Source organism: Pleurodeles waltl, chromosome 9 (genome assembly GCF_031143425.1).
Source record: "Pleurodeles waltl isolate 20211129_DDA chromosome 9, aPleWal1.hap1.20221129, whole genome shotgun sequence".
Classification (NCBI taxonomy): Eukaryota; Metazoa; Chordata; class Amphibia; order Caudata; family Salamandridae; genus Pleurodeles; species Pleurodeles waltl.
In genome coordinates, this window is record NC_090448.1 from 141,891,428 (window position 1) to 141,914,515 (window position 23,088).

The window sequence follows — 23,088 nt, forward strand, 5'->3', positions numbered from 1 at the left end:
GCATTTCGACCCAACAATCACCAGCTTTATATTTTACTGGCTGGGTTTTGACCAATGAACCCCCATTGACATGCAAGAGACTAATCTTTGCTACAAAGTATTTTTCGTAGTAAAACATGTGACTACAAAGATACAGAGATCAACATGCCTTCAATGTTGCGAATTTATTTGTGATGCAACAGGGTATGTGGGAGAAATGTGTTTGCGTAATTTTCGTGCTTAATGTAATATTGCACTACTACATGAAAATGCTGTGATACACATCTGTGCCACTCAGTCTTTAAACAGACCTGGTGGGAGTTTCCAGCATAGCAACAATTTATTAACTACTTAAATGCAAGTTGTCATTAACATAAATGCTTTTTAAAGCCATTTCTATTCTGAACCAGTTTGTATTTGTAGCTAAAAGTATACCGTTGAATAAGGGAGAGGCAACAGGTAGGTAAGCGAGGAGGTTGGGGGATTTTTAAAGTACTTCCTATCACAGTAAGAGTGGCATAATTTGTGTACCTTTCCCACTAGACATGTGGGGTTACCGTTCATACTGCCTGGGTTGCTTAACTCGCCAAAAGCCCTAAGCCAGTGGAAGAGGACATTCACTTAGCCTGTGGTCTATGCATTTGATTTTCAATTACTATATTTCTGAATTAACATGTGTCTCCATGTCCAACATACATGAATTACCCCTACAACATCTCTCTCCTTCAAAGTTGCCATGGGCAATCTCCACACCAGCAAAATAATGTACGGCCTTTAACTCTTATTGTGCCAAGCAAGAGGTTACTCCTGTTCGGCAGTAGATATGCAGCACACACACGTTAACAAAATGTGATGTAAAGCAATGTCTTCCCATCTGTGCTAACTGCGTAACAGTGATATTGATGCAAAGCAGTGCATACCAATCATCAAAATGAGGATGCAAGGGTCCACTGATCATCCTACAACAGAAGAAAAAACACAAGAGAATTGCTAACTAGTGAATATATTTTAATCCCTTAATTTCGGGAAGATCAATAATGAGGAACCCAGGTAAATGTATTAAAAAAAAAACAAATAAATGTATGTGTGTTTCTGGATCCAGCTAAGGTTCGGGAAGCAAGTGAATCTGAGAAATTTAAGAGTCATTCCATAATTTATGAGTCTGCAAAGAAGAACATAAAACCAAAGAGTTCTAAAACAAAGAACCAACATTTTCTTACCACAACAGTCAATGCTGTGAAGAATGGCTTTGTCAAGACCTAGTGCTTTTCCTTCAAATTGAGAGATTGCTGTTTTCCTGCTCATATGAGCTGTTGTCGGTTCCTGCGATTCATTTCTTGAGACAAGGCAGTCATTTACAGATGATCCAAGTTCCACTTCTTGTGGACGGAGACGGTCCAAAATATCATCCGACTGGCAACGTGAGTCTCCTTCAAATCCTCCAGGCTTAGAAAGTGCTCTCCGATCAGCCATGGCCTTTGCAGACTTAAAAAAAAAACACATAACAGACAATATGCTATTTAACCGTTCAGCGAACTTTTAAATCAAAGCCTTCAGAAATGTGGGGCTATTCACACCCTCTCTTTTGAACACAAGCGCACATTATGTTACAGGTTACTAGCTCTTGGGTTTCAGCTTTTTGCATCTCTTTCACCTGAAAAAATGACGCGGTTGAATGGCCATATGAAGCCCGAAAACAACAATTTTTGGGTAATAAATCCTTCTGTTCCTTGAAGTAATGTCTGTGGGACAAGATCTGAATATTAGAACAATGCGGTTAAAAGTAAACGATCAGATGAGCTCTGAATAGGGCAATCCTAATGGGAGTAGGGTAATTCACATATGGGTTTTGTGGACAGAGACGTAGGACAGCAGGTGAACCTCCACTCAAAGAGATAGTACTATGACCCCACCTTCCCCACAGGTTTTCTGGAATGTTTTTGCTTCAGCACAGCTTCAGTTATTTTTTATGTTCTCAGCTCCACACAATTAGTGGTCCAAGGAAAGCAAAAAATAAAGGGACGCTTCAAGGGTTGATGAAGTAATCCGTTCCTCTATGCTTCTGAGTTGCCTGACTGGACTGGCTGAGAAAGAGGAAAAAAAAAAAAAAAAAAAAAAAAACAGACGCAGACACAGACATACACACACACACACATGCGTTGAGAGTCTCTCAAGAGAAAATTATTTTACTCCTGGGCACTCCCCACGGAGTGCTTTTGCAGCCTCTCTGTCCTACCATCTTATGCCTAACATGGGAGGTAGGGTGCTAAAACAGAGACCTTATCCTGATAATACAGTCCCCGTAGCTTAACAAGGACTAACCTTGAGAGGACCCAATAGGCCCCTCAAGCTACCTGGGGCCACATTATCCAAGGCAATCCCTGGAGAGTAGTGATGTCTTCACCCGTTGCGAAGGAGCAGGACATAGAACTTGCCAGGCCCCTGGATTCTTACTGGGCATTGTGAGAATTTAGGTTGTTAGTTGATGAGGTGTGAGCACTGTTCAAGCACCAACCACAAGTCCTGTCAGGGTATGGCACAAGCAAACCCCAATTTAACCTGTGCTCACCCCCTGGTAGCTTGACAAAGAGCAGTCACGTTTAAGTTGAAGGTAATGTGTAAAGTATTTGTGCAACAATTCAAACAGTAAAACAGTGAAAACACCTCACAAAAAGGATCCACACCAGGTTAGAAACCAGACCAAAATGACAAACAGCAAATCAGTCCAACTTGAGTTATAAATTTTAAAGAACAAACTGTAGTATAGCGCCTAAAAGCAAAAAGCTCCAACCGGGAATATCTGGTGGCACCGGTCCAGGACAAAGTCAATTGTTTAGACCGACCGCGAGGGACCACAATTCAGCTACAGGGAACCTGTTAGTTCTGCTGAACAAAGCACCTTAAATCCTGGTTGTGGAGTGTTGCTTGGCTACGATTCAAAGATGCGTTGCGCAGCCAAAGGTGATGTGTTGGTTCAGAGATGCGGCAAGGGTGTCGTACGAGGTCCTTTAGCATTGACGTTGTGGATCCCGTCGACGTGGCTTGCGATGCGAAGGCCAGTATCAGGGAGGTGTTGTTGGTTCCGATGAGCGGTGAAGCCGCGATGCAAAGATTTGGTGTCGCCAAAGCTGCAGTCAACAAGGGATGGAAGGACATGCTCTGAAGGTGATGCCTCAAACCCAAGATACTGCATCAATAAAAGTCTTCTGTGCTAGGTCCAATCCACACAGCAGGGGCGATGTGTTGGTTCAGCACAAAGATGTGCCGCTCAGCCAAGGAGGTGCATGGTTCTGCTCATGGATGCGCCGCTCAGCAGAGAGGATGCTTCGGTTCTGCTGGGGAATCACCTGAAGCCCACTTCCTAGAGTCCAGGACCAGGGTGGCACCACTTGGCACGGTAGACTCACAGATGGCAGAGTGCAGGTGCAGAAGCAGGGTGGTTGGAAGTCTTCTGTGTCCCTGATACTTCAGATCAGGAGGTCAGACAGCTAGCCCTTTAAATCACTCTGGGTTTTGAGTTGGAGAGCTGTAGCTCCAGACCTTCTCATTCCCAGGCAAGAGGGCAGCAGGCAACAGGTCAGCAAAGCAGGAATCCAGTAAAGTGGCAGTCCCTCAGAAGCACAGCTGTCCTTACTCCTGAAGAGTATCCACAGGTCCAGAAATGTACAAGTGGTGATGTCCGAGGTCCAGTTCTTATAACCAGTGGTGCCTTGATGTAGGAGAGGTGTATGCCTCTGAAGTACACAGATGCCCAGTCCTACCTGTTCAGGTTCCAGACTAATTAAAGGGGATAGGAAGCCCTTTGTGTGGGGACAGGACACAGTCTATTCAGTTGTAAGTGAGGCTGTATCATGCTCCTCCCTCTCACCCTGCCCAGGGTGGGCCATCAAGTCACATCTAAGCTCCCACTGTGTGTGGCTGTCTAGGGGGACTACATAAAGCCCAACTGCCAGCTACACCCAGTCATGTGGCCTGTGACAGACTGCAAGCACCAAATGGCTGAGGCAAGAAAATGCCAACTTCATAAAAGTGGCTTTTTCAGAATTGCAAGTTAAAATCGGACTGCACCATAAATTAAGATTTTAAATTGTGATTCTAGAAATACGAAACTTGAAGTGTGCATCTCTTTCTATTTGGAAATTACGCTTATAAAGTTTAATACGGCAATTCCAATGTTAACCAATGTGAGAGATAGGCTTTGCAGTGGCCTTGCAGTGGTGATAATCAAATTTAAAAGTTTTTCACACAAGTAAAATCAGAAGTACATGTACTACTATTTAAATACATTGCACCCTTCCCTCTGCGCTGTCCAGGGCCGGGCCTACTCTAGTCTGACTTATATATATTAAAGAGGAAGGTTTTGGGTCTGGCAAAAGGTTTATTTTGCCAGGTCAAAATGGCAGTCCAAAACTACACACACAGGCTCCTCAATGGCAGGCCTGAAATATCTTTAAAGGGCCTACTTATGTGGCTCACACAATCAGTGCTTCAGGTCTACTAGTAGCATTTATTTTACAAACCCGGGGCACATGTAGCGTACTTTACTAGAGACTTATAAATAAATTAAATATGCCAATTGGGTATATTTCAATGTTACCATGTGTTAAGGAAGGAGCACAAGCACTTCAGCACTGCTTAGCAGTGGTAAAGTGTGCAGGATCCTACGGCCAGCAAAAATGATGTCAGTGAAAACAGGAGGTCTGAAGGCAAAAAGATGGGGGAAACAACATCAAGGATGCCAGGCCTAACATGCAGTAAGTGCTACAAAACCTGCTGGGAGAGTTAATGGCCTCCCAATAGAAGTATTATCCTAAATCCAATGCCACACATCTTTGCCCTTCTCAGCTACAGTTTATTGACCAACATATCTATATAAATGTGCAGAAAGACTATTGACAAAGGACATATTAAAAAAAAAAACAATATGGATATAAAGACAAATAACAGGAGGTGATGAGAGAGCTAACAATACTTTTGGGATGGGATACAGGTCATTACATTGCGTTCCTTTTAAGTAAATCCTACACTTTTCATTATCTTGGGAGTAATCTTCAACTCCAACTGTGGATCAGAGAGTATTCACACTTTCTGCTTGTCTAGAACTACCCAAATGCTCTATAAGATCAGATTGTTAAACCTGGTTTATGGTTTATGTAATGGCTTATGTTCACATAAACAGGGAGAGACTCTGGGTAGGTTCCTAACCAAAACTTAATCCAGGTAAGACAACATGTACCACCTGCTTTCAGTGCATTTGGAGTGCACACCCCAATTTCGAAACTGCTTGTCATTTTGGCTCTATGGTGTTTTGCAGATCCATGATTTTCTAAGGGTGTCACCTACTGTCATTGCACAAAACACATATCTGTTTTGAAAATCTTACTGTAATGCGTTATTTGGGGATTATTTGTAAATGGTATTATTGTGCAACATTTTGTTGTGCTTCAGATCCTTCAAAAGAACCAATGGTCCAGTGTGAGGCAAAAAAATACAGTTATTGCAGGCGAAGTCCTTTTGCTATTAGCTCACGAGTCGAACATGAGCCTAAACAGCTTTTAAATGCTTCTTAAATGTATTTATTCATTCAAGTGATCATTGTTTGAAAACACCTCTTTTTGCATGGTCACCTCCTTTTCTTGTAAAATGATACTGATAGTTTTTGAACTGTGCATGCTGGGATACTGCTGTCAAGTCCTCTAACTTTCCAGTAAGGCCATTATATAAGCTAGAGGAAATACACTACTGGAATGGAAGTTAAATGTCACTTGTGGACTGCAGCACATATTGTGCCATCCATTAGGCTGGCATGGAAGACATGGCTTCAGACCCACACTCGTAGCCTGACTGATGCAGCTTTTAAACCTGTAGGCACACATGTTGAAATAACCCAATTTGACAGGAGAGACATGGGCTTTTAAATCCTAAGTAAGACACCTCTAAGTTGGTCTTGCAGCCTACGAGTAGAACATGCAAGGTTTCAAGGCTTGCATGTTACTTCAGAGACTAAAACCAAAACGTTATTTTCACTATTTAGGTGCTGTGGCTTTTTCCGTGAGAAAAGCTTAATAAAATTAAAATATTATTTTTGTAATTATGGCTTAGAAAAAGCTACAGTGTCCATTCAAAGATTGTTTCTAATATTAATTAAAAATCCAAACCCACACTAAAGTTAGATTTTTGATAAATATATCATTAATGTGTCTTTTAGAAACTTTTATGAATGCCTGTGATTCTGTAGGCAACTTAGCATTAACCTGCCTTCTGCTGCCATCCCTGTCACTACTTCCTACCCCTGCTGACGAGATATGAAACTTCTCCCACACCAGAGGCAATGCATGGGCTTTTTTTTAGCAGGGCGACATGGTTGAAACTGCTCCCAGACCAGAGATAATGGCATGGACAGTTTAGCACAATGACATGGGTATTAGGCATGCTCTTCAGCTAAGCTAAAGGAGGGTCTTTTGGGCGGGTCATACATTTAAAGTGACTAGGGTAAAGGATCCCCTTTAAGTTTTAAGTGAGACCTGTATAATAGTGGCCTTTTGACCCCAGGTTAAACAGCATTCTCACTCCATTCACAATGGGAAGCTGATCCCAGAAGCAGTTTGGTGTGGCTAGGCAGGAGGGGCCTGGTCATTACTGTGGACACACTAACTCTGGTTGGGCCACCTGATTTCTCGCAGATTAGAAGGCTTTAGTCATGTTGGAATTTACTGGGGATGGTGCACAGTGGCTAGTTTGCAGTAAGACAAACAAGATGTGCAGAAAAAAGGGATGGTATAGTTATGAGAAATGTACTGTGAAAAAGTAGTACTTCAACCTCTACTCTAGAGATCTCTGGCCATGAAGAAGCACAGAAGAGAAGAATCATGCAGTCTGTGACCTCTATGGAGACTTGTTCACACCTGTACCCTGCACTAAGAGATGGACTACAAGGATCTGTTGGCTGACCTCCTGTGTGACTGCAGACCGACCAAAACCTGTGAACAGTTATCCAGTAGCATGTAGACCAACTGAACTGGTGTCCTCTGCTGGAGTGGCTCTTGACTAAGTGCTGTCCCTGAGATCCTGGGGGGCCTAGAAGTGACCAAGAGGTACTGCTTGAAAAGAAGAATGGATGAGTCTTCAAAAATGTAAGACATCTAGGGGACCAGGACTAAACCCTCATGGCGTCACTACATCAGGCCAGAAAATCAGGCTGGTCCCACTCAGTGAATTTGGTGAACTTTTGCATCTATGGTCTTTGGCTCCAGTTCATTCTGCCTTGTTACGTCTTCCAGACTTGGCTTGCTGGAGGATTTTGAGCGCTAAAAAAAGTGATCAGTATTGGCATCACTGGCATGCAAGAATTGCAAGACAGGGATGCGTGCGGAAGAAATAAACAGTGCTTCAACCAAAGTAATATAATGGGCCAACGCCTAGCCAACGGTCAGAAGAGTATGCCACTTTACAAAGCATGTTCAAAGGGAATGCACATTGGTGATGATTTATTTCATTTAGTATATGATGACACATAACACTATATGTGTAGAAGATTTTTTTCTTTTTCCATTTAAATTACTGGCAACTGTTTTTGCATTGACATTAACTATTACTCTCACTATTCTATTCTCAAACACTTTTCAATCTTATAACATCCTGTTTGTTAATTTGGCGACAAGAGGCAATCTTAGATAAGTAATTGTGTCCACAAAATTCAAGTCTGAATTCTACACACACTAATAAATTGGCGAGTAGGTAGAACATATAGTACATCTAGCTTATCTGCATATGGGGCCCCAGTGAATACAGGGCTTTTTATTGTTTTCCAAAGAATTTCACGATTATTAAACATTCTACTAAATATTCCTCAACCTTCAGGTAGAGCACAAATGATATGATAAACTCATAGAAAAATTCCCTATTTTTACTGAGTACAGAAATACCTCATACAAATGGATAGAATCAACGGAAAAGCAATATACGCAGATAATGTGGCTTACATCATTATATATTTTCTTATTACAGGCATGGTCTGACATGGAAAAGCATCAGTAACAAGAAATATTGAATTAAAAGCTAAAACTGACATTCTGGCAGGCAAATTTACATTTTTGGCCTGTATAGTTAGGGGGTACATTTCGCCATACATAGCTTGATTTTACTTGTTAGAAATAAACTAAAATAAACACGATATTTGGAGGTAAATTCATAAATGAATGGGTCACCTCTCAGAGGACAATAGATAACCAGGGTGGAAACGTTTTATGTTTACAAAGATTATTTTGTATTATACAATTATTTTCCAGATGGGCATTCAATATTGTTTAAATTTTATTCTGCATTTGATGTATACATTGTGCACAAAAAGGCCAAAGGATGTTGCCAACCTGGTCTTGTTTACTCTGTGTGGCTAGGAGATAATGTTCATCATGAGGGTCTTCTGGGTCTCCTTGGGACCTGTACTGCAAAGTGGCCATTTTTTGTCCGACAATGCCAAAGGTTGCTGGGTAAAATAATGCCATTGGAGCCTGGTCAAAAAGAGAACAAATGTTATGAGTAAATTAAATGCATGTGATGAAAGATTAATTACCACTAAATCATGTGTTTTTTAAATACATCCAGCAAGAAAACAGATTCCCTCATGACTTCTAACTACGCATTGTAGGGCACAGATGCCATATCATAGTTACGTATACTGAGACACTGTATTAATGAATAAAGGAGAGTCGAAATTCCAATTAGTACCTTTCAAATATTCTCACCAGGGAACAAAAAGATAAAAAGGTAATCAACAGTATTTGCAGTTGCATAGCCATCATTAGTGCAGAAGGTACAGCGCCACGGGGCTCTGGAGGGTTAAGGGCTCACTGCATCCCAATTACATCTGCCTTTTACTATCCAAGCAGGGTTGCCCATTTTCTTTGCTTATGTCTGGCCTATAACACCTATCATGCCACTGAAGAACACGTTAGTCATTTCCACTCTGCAACACTCTTTCGGCTGGATACTCTATCTAACCACAGAGTCCTCATCTTATGAGTAATTCGAGGTGCCAGTCGGAATAGGAAAACTCTAAAAGCAGTGCTCCTGCACACCAAGATGTGGTGCTGTGGGACCTAGCACCAACTTTGTTTCGCTTCCAAAATGAAGAATGGTGCCACACTTAGGCATCATCCATACACGCTGATATCAGTTTATTTTTTAAGCTTGTTCGTGCCCTCAGATGCCCTTTCGGCAGATTGTAAGGACCAGTGTGCAAAACTGGGACCATTTTACATGGAAAAGGATGCCCTTCCACAGAACAGGAGAGCTGAGGGTGGTGAGGAATCTGTGGCAAGATAGAGTACCAAGAGAAAGAACATTACCAAAGGTAAGTAACTTGTTCTTTGATGGATATTTCTAACCGTGGATTCCTTACCTTGTGAAAAGATACAGAAGGTGGTAGGTAGGTCTGTGGAATGGCTCAGGTCAAAAAATCCTGCAGCACCGAACAGGAAAAATTACATCCTCATGATCCTCAGCCCGCTCGCCAGAAGAGCAGTAGCAGCCCTAGCTTTTGTGGAATCAACCCTCAAATCTGATAGAGGTTGCTTCCCATCCAATTAGTAGCAGGTCCTAGTATATAGGACTAATCATAGTGAGATAGTTCACTTCTGCACCACCTTGCCCTTTTGTGCTCCAGAGAACCCCAAGTGATGGGGTCTCTCCTTCTCTTTTGAGGGATGAGGCACAGCAAAGGAGTGACGACTAGTCCAACATGGAAATGTGTCACTAACTTTAGCAGGAATGCAGTTTGAGTTCTTAACACCAGTTTGTCTGGAGAAAAAAAGGATGGTATAAGGCAGCTGAACCGAGAGGGCCTGATGCTCACTCAACAAATATACAGGTATTACTGCAACCTTAAAGACCATGTTTGAGGTCAGGAGGTGTAACGGACAAATGTGCACTGGCTTAAAAGGGGTACACATTAGGAGAGTGAGAACCAAATTTAACTACCATTTTTGCATCATAAGGAGCTTCAGCAGAAACATATGCTGCATGTAACCCCTAAGCAACTGTAAGTCCTTTCTGGGCCAATGACAAAATAAACAAGAAATCTGGCAGTTTGGCTTGCAACGGTTTGTTGGGTGGGTACCGCAGTAAGCCACAAGCTTTTTCCAGTGTGCACAGACTTAGTGGAAGGGTGCCTGGCTGCCATGAGTACATCAACAGCAATTGCGACTGCTCAATCTCCACACCGGAGGTGTCGGATGAGCAGGGCAATGTGCAAAGACCAAGCCTGCTGCTGCAATAGAAGATCCTCCCTAAGCGGCAGCCTGATTGGAGGACACACGTTCAGGCCCAGAAGTTCTGGATACAACACTCACCTAGCCTAATTTGGAACCACTAAGATGAGTTGGGCCTGGTGCTTCCCCATCTTCTTTAGAACTTGGGGCCCAAGAGGTAAGCAATAGGAGTCTTGTGCTGCACTCTAGTCGTAATGTACCTCTAAGAGAAAGCCTTCTTGGGAACGTCAGGAGTGTTGAGACTGTGCGTACTGGGCCGTGCCAAAGAGATTGAGCCAGAGCTCTTCTCAGTACTCGAAAATAACCTGCACCACCTCCAGATGTAACTGCTATTCATGAACTGCTAGATGTCGCCGGATGAGTCTGTCCTCTTTGGCATTTAAAGATTCTGCAGGTGGTGCAAAAGCAGTGAAACGCCCTGACAATTCAGCTGGCTCCAGAAGAACAGAGTTTCCTGGCACAGGGCCCAGGAACTCACCCCATCATGCTTCTTGCTGTACCACATGGTGGTGGTGTTGCTGCCCATGAGAATCCGTACCAGCCTCCATTGGATGGCTGGCAGGAAGGCCTTCAAAACCAAGCGAACTGCCTGTAACTACAGCAAATAGATGTGGAGATGGGTCTCTGCCAGAGACTAAAGTACTCTGATTTTCACCTCTCCTCAGCCCAGTAGTCATGCTCCTGTCACCTGCAACTCTAGATTGGGTGTGGAGAGGGATATGTTGGTAGTCCAATTCCCATTGTGCTCGACCGACTAAGTCTTCACATAGAACTGCAGAGTACAGTTGGCGAGAAGGATGCAAGAGGCAAGAAGTGTCAGAGCCATCCTCACCAAGACCCAGGGCAGAGGCTGAAACATGGGGATTACGGCCTGAAAGTTTTGGACTCATACATGTGGAGGTCCAGCCTGAAAGCGCAATGTATCCAGGATGGCTCAGTTGAAAGGGAACCTCTGTAAAGGAGATTGGGATGACCACAGAAGGTTGACTGAGAACTTCAACAATAACGTTCACCATCCTCTGGAGGTGGTCTGTGAAGGTTTGTGGTGTGCCTGCCTTCAACAGTCAGTTGTCGAGGTAAGGGAAGACGAAGACCCTCTAACTCCGAAGATAAGTAGCAACCACTGCCATCACCTTTGTGAAAAGCAGAGGAACAATGGTGAAGTTGAAAAGGAGTACGACAAACTAAACTCCTTGTGGCCCATTTTGAACCGCAGGTAGCACCTGTGTGTTTGCAGGACAAGGATTTGAAAATAGGCACACTGCACAACTGAATGACCAACCTGTCATATGTGATGCTTTGCCACCCTTGAAGGAAGTAGCTTAACCAGACTCCTTCCGGATTACTGTGTGCTGTTAAGGATGCACTAAAGAGGTTTTGAAGCTGTTACCAGAGAGGCATTTGATTGAGACATACGATGATAGCCTGGAAGATTGTCTGTTGGATCCACAGACCCGATCCTAAGAGGGCTGGGAGACCTGCTGTGTAGGATGTGGGGCCTTACACTATAGGTATGCCAAGCTCCTGACAAATCCCCTAAAAGGGCGAAACTGTTGGAGGGATTGCCAGAATGGTGGTCAAAGGCCGAAAGACGATGCTGTGGATCTGCTTCTTTTAAAATACTCCAGGACTGACTGCCTTTTCACCAAACAGATGGGAACTGTAGAAAGGCATGGCCATCTGGGACGCTTGTACATCCCCAGAGAAGCCTATGGATCTCATCCATGCGCGGCAAAGAAGCTCCACACTTGTGCCAGTAGCCCTTCTTAGACAGTGTATGGAGTCTAGGACCGAACAAATAATGAACTTCATCGCATGAATGGTTTGGGCTAAGGAAGCCCGTAAGTCTTCTGCGACTATCAGAAAGAACTCACCAATCCTGCGCCAGAGTGCATGGGTGTAACATACAATTATGCAGCTGGGGTTGACCGAACTGTGCAGATCCATGTACTAATTATTCTCATCATATGGTGGGGCAAACCTTTTCTCATCACCCTCATTGTCATCTACACATGTCTGGCTCTTGTTAAAGTCGGAGTTAAAAAGTGGTTGCCATGCTTGAGCACAACTGCACAGTAATGGAAAAGTGCCAGAGTCAGAGGGATTGAGTACTGGCTACACCACATCAGGATATGGGCATGACCTCAGTTGAAACAAAGGGAGCTCGGAGTCGGATATCACAATAGGTTATGGATTCTCCTCCAGAGCTGCCCAGGGTGGCATCGATGTCCAAAAGGCCAGTGCAGATTTTGGCACTGACCCAAAATCAACATGGACACTGGTGTGGAACACAAAGCAGGTCCATGGGGCACAGATTGTGCTGAGAAAGATCCACTGGCAGCTTCCTGACTGGTAAACCCTAATGATCTTTGGGCCCAAAGAGTAGCCAAAGGGAACAGAAAGCGTGCCAAAGATGTCCAGCATGGCTTCTCTAAAGGTATTCACATGCTGTGATGTCGCAGATGGACCCAGAAACTTGGGATGCATATGGACAAATTTGGGAATCATCTCCTTGTTGGGATGGGAGCGAGACCTGGAAACACAGTGAGGCCTTCTCTGGAAAACGAGAGTGGTGGGAGGTGCAGAGTCTCACTTGAATGTCTTGGTTTTTTTCTTGGACTCGCCCCCAAAGATGTTGACTACAAAAAATATCTGCCACGAGGAGGACTTGGGGAGCGGGTCCACACTCTTGATTTGTACCTGGAGTGGGACCTGCATGAAGTCTTGTAGTATTCTTATACTTAGAGCTTCATATCTTGGATGGCTTTGGGATTCATCTGGATGAGGTAGTTATAAGCCTCGGAGTATTATGCTGAACCCAAACACCAAAGGCACATCTCGTGGCAATCTGTCACAGACATCTGTTTGTGACACCACCTACAGGGTTTTAACCCTGTAGCCTTAGGGTTTAAAATTATCTTATGCATATTTGAAGAGTTTAATAGTGAAACCCATAAAAAATATTTTAAAAAATATCTTCAAGAAATGAAAAAAGGAGTGAAGCTTAGATCCGAGTCTGAAGGTAAGAAAAGAAAGGAACTGACAACACACATGGGTGGCAAGTATATGTAGCTCCACTCATCGGTTCCAGAGAAGAAAGAAGTTTGCAACTTTGTGCAATGTGCCAACTATCAGGGCTCAGGAGCACTGCTTTTTGAGCTTCAGGATCCAGTCTGGTGCCTAGGGATAATCACAAGGTGAGGAATCAGTGGTTAGTAGTACTCATCAGAAAATATGAGTCATTATAGCTTTATAACCAAAGAGGGAACATTTAACAGACCACTGAGAAATCATGTAAAAACGAACGTCGCCATAGAATTACTAATTTTGCTTGTGAAAAATGAGTTACTGCAGACGTAGTTAACCTTGTGCACATCGTTCACCTATGTAGTGGTCATTAACATATTTCATTGTTTAAGATAAGTTCTATGTTATAATCTTCAATCATAATTCAGCTTCTACTGTAATCCAGTGAGGTAATAATAGTTCTGTTTAAGATGCAGGGAGCTTTGGAGTCACTTTAAAATTGCACTGAATGGCTTTCTTGAAATCCCACTAGCACACTTGTTTGTGACATGAGCCCAAAAAACACGTTTACTTTCATCTGCAGGGTTTCACTCCAGGAAAAAAAAAAAAGATTTTGTTTTGACATGTTATGTAATGTGTATTTGTAAAGTGCCCTATCACCCCTGAGGGTATCATATGACAACAGACACTAAGATTACACCACATAGGTACATAACATTATTTCACACCTGCCAACAGACACACACTGGTAAGCAGAGTGGGACATACAGCCATAACAGACAGAGTGAACAAACATGTATGGTTGAAGGACTAAGGCACAGCAACCATGTTCCACCCTGCTCCTCATTCTAATATTCTAGATGATGAATTATATTTTCCTTCATAGGAAACCAGTGTCATGGGTCTGATTCTGTCCCCCCCCATCCTGTGTCCTACTTTGGCAACAGGACAATGGAACCAAAATGTCTGTGCAAAGGACTGGATACTCTTTTTCACTGCACGAACTGCACTTATTTGGTACTGAAGGAATTCTTTCAAAATATCAACTATAATCAAAAAGGGTCAGCTAGCCAAACACCACACAACACCTTTTATGAATATTTTTTGACACTGTGAACCAGGAATAAATGTTATCCCTTTTTGAATTCAACAAGCGGTACACACCAGTACAGAGGGCGTTATGGCATGTCCGGAGACATGAAGTTTGTCTGTCTTGCCTTATGGAGTAGAGACTATACTTCAGGACTGAGCCAGAGAGGCCTGCTGCACTTGGATTTGAAGAGAATGAGGTGCATTGTCTTGTGAGTGGAGAAACTGCCTGATTTTGCTGAAATAACTGTGGCTGTCCAGCAGTCAAGGATGCTGCCATGACAACTGTTGATTATAGAAAGCGAAACCAGGCTATTTCATACTGCTGCCACGCCTGCCTAACTGATGTCAGGAAATGAAACATTACATTAATTGCTGCCCCTCTCTCCACAAGAGAGACAACTGCGTCATCAAAGTGTCATGGAGCTGCATTTGCGAAGGATGAGAGAACTCAAGAGCCTCCAGGATGAGCCCCTGCTTTTGAAGGAGTTGAACTTCTTCCCTGCTACTATTCGGAAGCGGGGGGTCTTCCAGTGCTGAAAGTGTCCCAGTGTAACAAGCCAGAACTCTTGTCTGCACAGAACTGTGCCAGACCCTACCAAGGACTGAGTACCCCTTTGGAATTTGCTTCAAAAAACCACAGGTGTCACTCCCACACCATGGTGTATGAACCACAAGTGACTGGGAACACTTCTTGAACCACTGACCTATCAAAGACCTAGCCACCCCACTTTACACCCACACAAGAAACAAAGACTGTAAATGCTGACTTTAACCACAGACCTGACACAGTGCACAGGTAAACCCAAGAACATTCAGTGGTGTTGTCTTAACCCCTAATATCCTCACAAGAATTAGTTCTGTAGATCTGCCACACAGAGGGAACAATTAGAAGACCTCAAGTACTGTGTTCAAAACATTAATATTTTTTACTAAATTAGTGGACTTAAAAAGGACAAAAGCCTTATACTTCTATAAAGTAATAGTACTGACTGAATATTCCAGCCTTTTGCCGTCTCCTGGAATGCAAAGTCAAAGAAGGAGTTCCTTTGTAATGCAGCAGGCTCACAGTAGCATCCTGTTTGTGCACTTCCAGAGATACCTGGCAATATTTGTCAAAATGACTGTCCTAGTGGTAACGTCCCATCAGGGTGAGAGAAGTGAGATGACAAAATAGATAATTTGCGAATGAAAAGAAAAGGCAGAGACTGAATACTCATTTTGCAAGACACAAGTGTATAAGTGTTAGACTATAACTCCACCAGTCAGGAAAAGCATACATAGAGCTGGCACAAATGTGACAGACATGTTTATGCAAGTTGTAAGTAATTGTGCTTATAGATTGTAAGACGTATATCAGGAACAGTTTCTTATATAATAAATATGGATGCAGTATGTAGAGATGTTACAATAGAACATAAATTACATACACAATGAGGGACATGGGTGAGTTGTCACAACATAAGAGTAATTAATTACCTACCCAGGTAGTTTTATGTTGCAGAAGACTTGTGAATCAGTGATCAGATGCATTCAAGGGACGCATGTTGTGGGACTGGACACTAAGAACTTGCCTAGTGTAACACACTTCCCTTAGTGTTTCAGTGAATTATTGTGGCTACTCTTACATATGCTAGAGTTAGTGTTACAAAACTTTGTTCCAGATCTCTGCTCCTTTACTCTCTCCATCAAGCGACAACATGTTACTGTACAAGGACTTGCTCAACTCTGGCCACTGCACCAACATGAAGTCTCCAGGTACTCCTGAGCACTTTCACTTTTGTCTGCTTGCTACTCTTACCAGACAAAATAGGCTTAGAGTCAAAGCTCTAGCAGTATCCATAAGGTAGTCAAGAGTTGCTAGGTGAGATGACAAGGAATGTGTTGCTGATGGGGCATGTTCAAATGTGTCCGTATGGAATCTTGTGTGGTATGATTGATGAGACGAAAAACAAGAACACACGGATATAGCACTCCCTCAAAACTAATATAATTTGGGGAAAAGGCATGTGTTCAACCTTACTTAAGTTGTTCCACATGGTATTGGGTTATGAAACATTGTCATATAACACAGTATGGTCTCGAATAATATCATATATTTCTTGGTTATTCTTGTGTCAGCTTCAATAACATATTTGAATATACATTGGCTCAGAGCTGAAGATTCTGTCATTACAAGAGCAGTTCTGCCTAAGCAATTCTGCAGCTTTTTTAGGTTCTTTGGTCCACCTTTTCTTTGCCATGTGTTCTCCAACTGCCTTGAGGTGCTCTGAAAAATTATGGAAAGTCGATATCCTACTGCAGGCCTCGGAACTTCTTAGAGGTGTGCAGGGATAATACATGGCTTGGCATAACATAGTCGGCCAACAAAATAATTAGGAGACTGATGATGCTATTGATATACATGTTAGTTTAAAGTTAGGCTAAGTATTACATATCGTAGGTATGTGCAACATAACATGTTTTTGACTTTGACTGTTCATCTTGTTTTATATCATGGCTGCTGAGAGTAATTTTCACCATTCTGACACACAAGGCTTGTGTTCTGATTATCCATAATAAATTACCAATTGTTATAAAGACCAACTGCTGTATGTGCCTACAACTTTGGGGTTAGGGTGATGACACAAAGAACTACTTCTAAGTTCTGAAGATAAGAGCATCACTGGCAGGCTTGTCAGATTCATGACACTTTAGATCTAAAATAACCTAACTCATTAAACTAAGGAAATGTTTCTGGGTGTACCCTTCGATTCACAAACCTTGATTTGTTCAGCACCAGCCTGACCCCCTCCCACCGCCTCCTTTCCCCACTTACCTCACCCCCACTTAGTGTGTTAGGGTTGTGACTTCATATCACTTCAACAAATACAAATTCATTTGTGAGGATGAAGATGAGAAAACAGGGTCCTTGGCATTGCCTATGGTTTCTTCCTATGTATGGAGGCTCTTGAGGTGCCTTTTAGAATGAAAGTCCAGTAATAGTAATTTCAGAACATTATATTTCATTATGATGCACATTTTCTATAAAGTTTGGCGGCAATTTATTTTCAGATAATTTACTATGGTATTCTTCAAATTCCCAACTATTTTTAAAGTAAAGATCTGTGCAGAGAGCTTGATGAGCAGTGCAGCAAAATCCTGCTTGATAATCAGTAGACACCCTTGTCAGTACTTAAATATTTGTACTGACAAGATTCGTGTATTTTCCATCACAGAGAGAAAACTATTTATTCTGTGTGTGAACATTTTCAAAATCATGAGAAACATTCAAGACAAAATGTAAAACACTAACATTAATAGTGAAGATTAACCATGAAAAGCTTATTCAAGTGTTTAAACTTACCTGAAGTCTTTCATCTCCTAATCGTAACTGGTATAATAAAGTTGGGGCATCCGGATGTCGAATTTGAAATTCAAGGTCCTTCATTCCAGAATTATCCTATTTTTAGCAAAAAGTAATGTGTTACTTGTCCAGAAACATTTTAAGAAGCTTTTCACATGTGCCACTACTACCACTCCCACTGGACGTATACTATTTCTAATATTAATAGAAAAAAATTACTTGCTTCAAAAGATTAATAATTGAGAGGTTACTCAGAAAGCACATTATTATTATTAGATAAGCATATAGACAAATAGCGGGCAAAATAACATACTTCCTTCCAAATGGTAAAAATGCAAAATGTTTGAGTGGTGGGTGTGATCAGTATTTTCAATAAGTGGTGCTGAGGTTGATGAGATGGCTTGCAAGTGATGTGCAAGTCATTAGGTTTCAGTGTGTGCTTTTATGAGAGATTACTGTTTTACGCCATGGCAGGCTGGGAAGTATGCACAATAGGAGTGTTTCTGCGCTGCACAATATTGAGTGAGAAAAGCAGAGTTTCTGGCCATTAGGCCCTCACACACAGAAACAGAAGATGTGCTTGTATTCATCCACCCTTTCCTTTGGTTGCACTTAGAGATGTTGAAGAAAATGGGTTAAAGGGCCAGAGGGTGGATCCTTCCTGAGCTTGATTGTTTTGCTCTGCAGGGTCAAGGGATCTAGCTCCCATTTATCAGTAAATGCTTAGCTACAATGGACCTGCAACCAGTTCTTTGGTCCTGTTGAGCAAAGTGCATAGAATGAATGTATGCACATAGGCAATATAATGGACACCCAGAAAGATCACCCTCACTCCTCTCCTGGAACAAGGGACAGAAAACACAATACCAACAGCTCTAAATTTTTAGCATCAGCACAGAAAACCAAATTAAATTACAAAGGGATTGTGGTGCACAAGACCAGAAAAACAATTACATCCTGTTTATAAGGAGTCCATAGCAAAAACATTTCCTAGGCCAGTTCTAGTATCCCGTAATAACTACAAGGGAAGTCTGGCTTCTCTCATTTGTACATGAGTACCGACTAGGTAATACAGAAAAGTGATGGCATCATCCCCCGATATGGTGGACTAGCTAATTATTCAATAGTGGCCAGTGACAGACTCAAAGCCACTTGCTCCTCTACTGAATTTCTTAGCACCCATCAGGTCTCCGAGGAGCGATCAAGACGTTTAAGGGCTAGATCCTGTGTTCTGTAGTAAGAAGGAATGCAGTACTCTCTTTCACTGTTGTCACTAAGGAGGCTGAGAAGGGCCAATAAAGGCTTTTTAAAGAAGGTGAGCAGGTCTGAAAAACAGAAACCAGATTTTCTGAACAATCTTCAGGATTAGAGGAATCAAAGTGAAGGGATACAAAAAGCGTTCCCATTCAGTCCAATGCCAGGCTGTTCCACAGGGATCCAAGAACCCTGTTCATCCAGGTGACAAGCTGCTCACATCTGCGGATCAGGTGAAAGGGGAATAGTAGGAGACTGCTGTTCAGTCTGCCATCTTTGGTGTTGTTGATTCACACAAAATAGGAGACTAACACAAATAAGCAAAGCTAGCAGGGCTACTCCCACAGATCCACGAACATCAAGCACAGCAGCTGGGAGTCAATGCTGCCTTATTTCCTCATTGAAAAAGAGGCTATAGTATTGTCCAACAGGATCACCCTCACTCACTTCATAATTGGAAGCAGGCCTTTTCTTTTAATAATTATGAAGTGGGATGATCTCACCTACTTATAGTCTGGAACAGTGGTGACTACAAGCTGCAGATGGAGCAGGCAGAAACGACACAGGTACTTAGAAAGCTGTTCTCATTGTTGCACCAGATGGAGTTCATGGTTTGTGTTAGAAATGGGGTCTTTGGTTGACAGTCAGGTTACTCCCTGTTCAAGCAAGGACCCTCACTCTAGTCAGGGTAAAAGAGAATCACCCTCAGCTAATCCCTCCTTACCCCCTTGGTAGCTTGGCAGAGCAGTAGGCTTAACTTCAGAGTGCTAGGTGTAAAGTATTTGTACCACCACACACAGTAACTTAATGAAAACACTACAAAATGACACAACACCAGTTTAGAAAAATAGCAAATATGTATCTAAACAAAACAAGACCAAAACGACAAAAATCCGACATACACAAGACAAGTTCTAAATTTTTAAAGATTAAACTAAAAAAAAGCGCTTCGGAACAAGAATGCTTCGATGAGGTGTTAACACGGCGTCGTGACGGAGTCGTTCCCAACAAGCTGACACCAGCAGCAAGTACAGTACCTTTGGTGAAGAGTGAAAAAAAAGTCGATACGTGGAGTAGGGGATCGCGGTGTTGGTGTGAAATGTTGAATCCGTGCACTTTGAGCGGCGTCGGTCACGACGTGGTGTGGCGACTTCCACGGAGTCGCGGACTTCAGCGGGGCTGCAGTGGCGTCGGGCCTGCGAAGAGCGTCGCGTTCCAGCGAAGGTCACGGCGTTGGGTGCAGGCGGCGTCCCCGGATTCGGCAGCGGCGTAGGTCTGAAGTCGATTTTCCTTGGATTTCCACCAGCTTTCTTTTCAAGGGCCCAGGGACTGGATAGGGCACCACTTGTCAAAACAGGAGTCTCTCCAGAGACTCCTGATGCTGGCAGAGAGAAGTCTTGGCTGTCCCTGAGACTTCAAACAACAGGAGGCAAGCTCTAAATCAAGCCATTGGAGATTTCTTCACAAGATGGAAGGCACACAAAGTCCAGTCTTTGCCCTCTTATTCTGGCAGAAGCAGCAAATGTAGGATAGCTCCACAAAGCACAGTCACAGGCAGGGCAGCACTTCTCCTCAGCTCTTCTCCAGGCAGAGGTTCCTCTTGTTTCCAGAAGTGTTCTAAAGTCTGTGGTTTTGGGTGCCCTTCTTATACCCAGTTTCTCCTTTGAAGTGGGCCTACTTCAAAGTAAAGTCTCTTTGGAATGTGAAATCCTGCCTTGCCCAGGCCAGTCCCCAGACACTCACCAGTGGGTTGGAGACTGCATTGTGTGAGGGCAGGCACAGCCCTTTCAGGCTTCAAGTGACCACTCCTCCCCTCCCTCCTAGCACAGATGGCTCATCAGGATATGCAGGCTACACCCCAGCTCCCTTTGAGTCACTGTCTAGTGTGAGGTGCAACCAGCCCAACTGTCAAACTGACCCAGACAGGGAATCCACAAACAGGCAGAGTCACAGAAATGGTATAAGCAAGAAAATGCTCACTTTCTAAAATGCATTTTCAAACGCAGATCTTAAAATCAACTTTACTAAAAGATGTATTTTTAAATTGTGAGCTCAGAGACCCCAAAATCCATATGTCCATCCGCTCCCAAAGGGAATCTACACTTTAATCAGATTTAAAGGTAGCCCCCATGTTAACCTATGCGAGGGACAGGCCTTGCAACAGTGAAAAACGAATTTAGCAATATTTCACTGTCAGGACATATAAAACACATTACTATATGTCCTACCTTAAACATACACTGCACCCTGCCCTTGGGGCTACCTAGGGCCTACCTTAGGGGTGTCTGACATGTAAGAAAAGGGAAGGTTTAGGCCTGGCAAGTGGGTACACTTGCCAAGTCGAATTTACAAGTAAAACTGCACACACAGACACTGCAATGGCAGGTCTGAGTCATGATTACAGAGCTACTCATGTGGGTGGCACACCCAGTGCTGCAGGCCCACTAGCAACATTTGATTTACAGGCCCTGGCACCTCTAGTGCACTTTACTAGGGACTTACTAGTAAATCAAATATGCCAATCATGGATAAACCAATCACATACACATTTTGTAAAGGAGCACTTGCACTTTAGCACCGGTTAGCAGTGGTAAAGTGCCCAGAGTAACAAAAACAGCAAGATCAGAGTACATTAACAACCTGGGGAACAGAGGCAAAGTGTTAAGAGAGACCACGCCAAGGATGAAAAGTCTAACAGTTTGTATGTTGAGACTGGTATGTGGAAACACTCCACACCCCAGAGGCTTCTGGAACTACAAGGGCGTGAGGTTATTACTGAAGTGGTGCACACTTCAAATGATGGCCATTACTTTCTCTTGACAAGCAAAACTTTTGCTAGGCTGGAGCTCACAGTCTTCCTACTGAACTGAATCTGTTGAAGGGTTTTAAACAGGACCCAGGGTAGTTCCCCAGCACTCAGGATTGTATAGAGTCCAGAGGCTTTGTGTTTTATGAATCAAAGCCTCAACCTTTAACTCTGCTTGGATAAAACATTCATGCAGGTGGGGATTGTAAGTGAACTTTATCCTTACCAGGAAGAACTCTGGATTGCTGATCTGTGCATGGACACAGATTTATTCCATCGCGCCCACCACTTACAATAACTGCCACTAAGCAATTGCATGTTTTCATGAACTACTAGAACGGACAATGTTAATGGTTTACATTATCATAAGAATTCACAGGCGATACAAGTTGAAGTCACTGAGAAATAGTCTCTTACTTGATCAAGATGCGTAAATGTCTCTTTGAGATGCTGCAGGAGGAGGCAATCCATTTTATTAGACAGTTGGCAGTCTCGATAGGGAAATCCAGCTCTCTGCATAAGCCAGTACAAACACCGTGTAACATCAGAACCACCATAGGCAAGACAAAGCCTGTATAACAGAAATGTGAAGTCGTGTCAATTTAGCATAGCAATCTTAATGGAGTGAAATTAAATCTTACTTAAGACTTAGTTGCTTATGTTACAGAAGGTCATGTGCTGTCCAAGAAAAAAATTCATCCATTAAAATTGTATATATGTAAATATTTTTCACTTTAATACGCTATGTACATACACATTTACTCCATTGCATGGGCACCTCTAGTATCCTTACTTTAACAACTCCTACCTCACCCTCTGCGGGGAAAACAATCGAAGATGGAGTCGACGCCCATGCGCAATGGAGCCGAAAGGGAGGAGTCACTCGGTCCCGTGACTCGAAAAGACTTCTTCGAAGAAAAACAACTTGTAACACTCCAAGCCCAACACTAGATGGCAGGAACAGTGCACAGCATGTGTACCTGCAGCTACACATGCCATCGAACATATATACACACACACACACACACACACACACACACACACACACACACACACACAGACACACAAATAGAATACAGACTGACAGTAATCATTCATTCAAATTGCTTTATTTGTTTTCTATTGTGAAACCTTAAAAGCACACACATTAAACATTCATAAATTAAACATTATGATCAACGTTATTTATAGAAACTCCTAATACAAAAATCATCCAGCAAACATCGTCTATTATACATTGCTCTTAAAAGTTGCACAACATTTGTTAAAACCAGCACATCTTGTAACATTTGTAAATATAAAAAAGCAGGACGAACTTG

General features: G+C 42.7%; 1 protein-coding gene across 1 annotated transcript in view; it reads right to left on the minus strand.

Moving 5' to 3' along the window:
• Positions 1 to 23,088, minus strand: part of ACTR8 (actin related protein 8) — a 115,999-nt gene that overhangs the window by 12,356 nt on the left and 80,555 nt on the right. The window contains exons 8-11 of the mRNA XM_069206444.1: positions 22,187 to 22,340; positions 17,710 to 17,805; positions 8,349 to 8,489; positions 1,200 to 1,464 (exon numbers count right to left, since the gene is read on the minus strand). Coding sequence (XP_069062545.1) covers positions 1,200 to 1,464; positions 8,349 to 8,489; positions 17,710 to 17,805; positions 22,187 to 22,340 — 656 coding nt within the window. The remainder of the gene's footprint in view (positions 1 to 1,199; positions 1,465 to 8,348; positions 8,490 to 17,709; positions 17,806 to 22,186; positions 22,341 to 23,088) is intronic.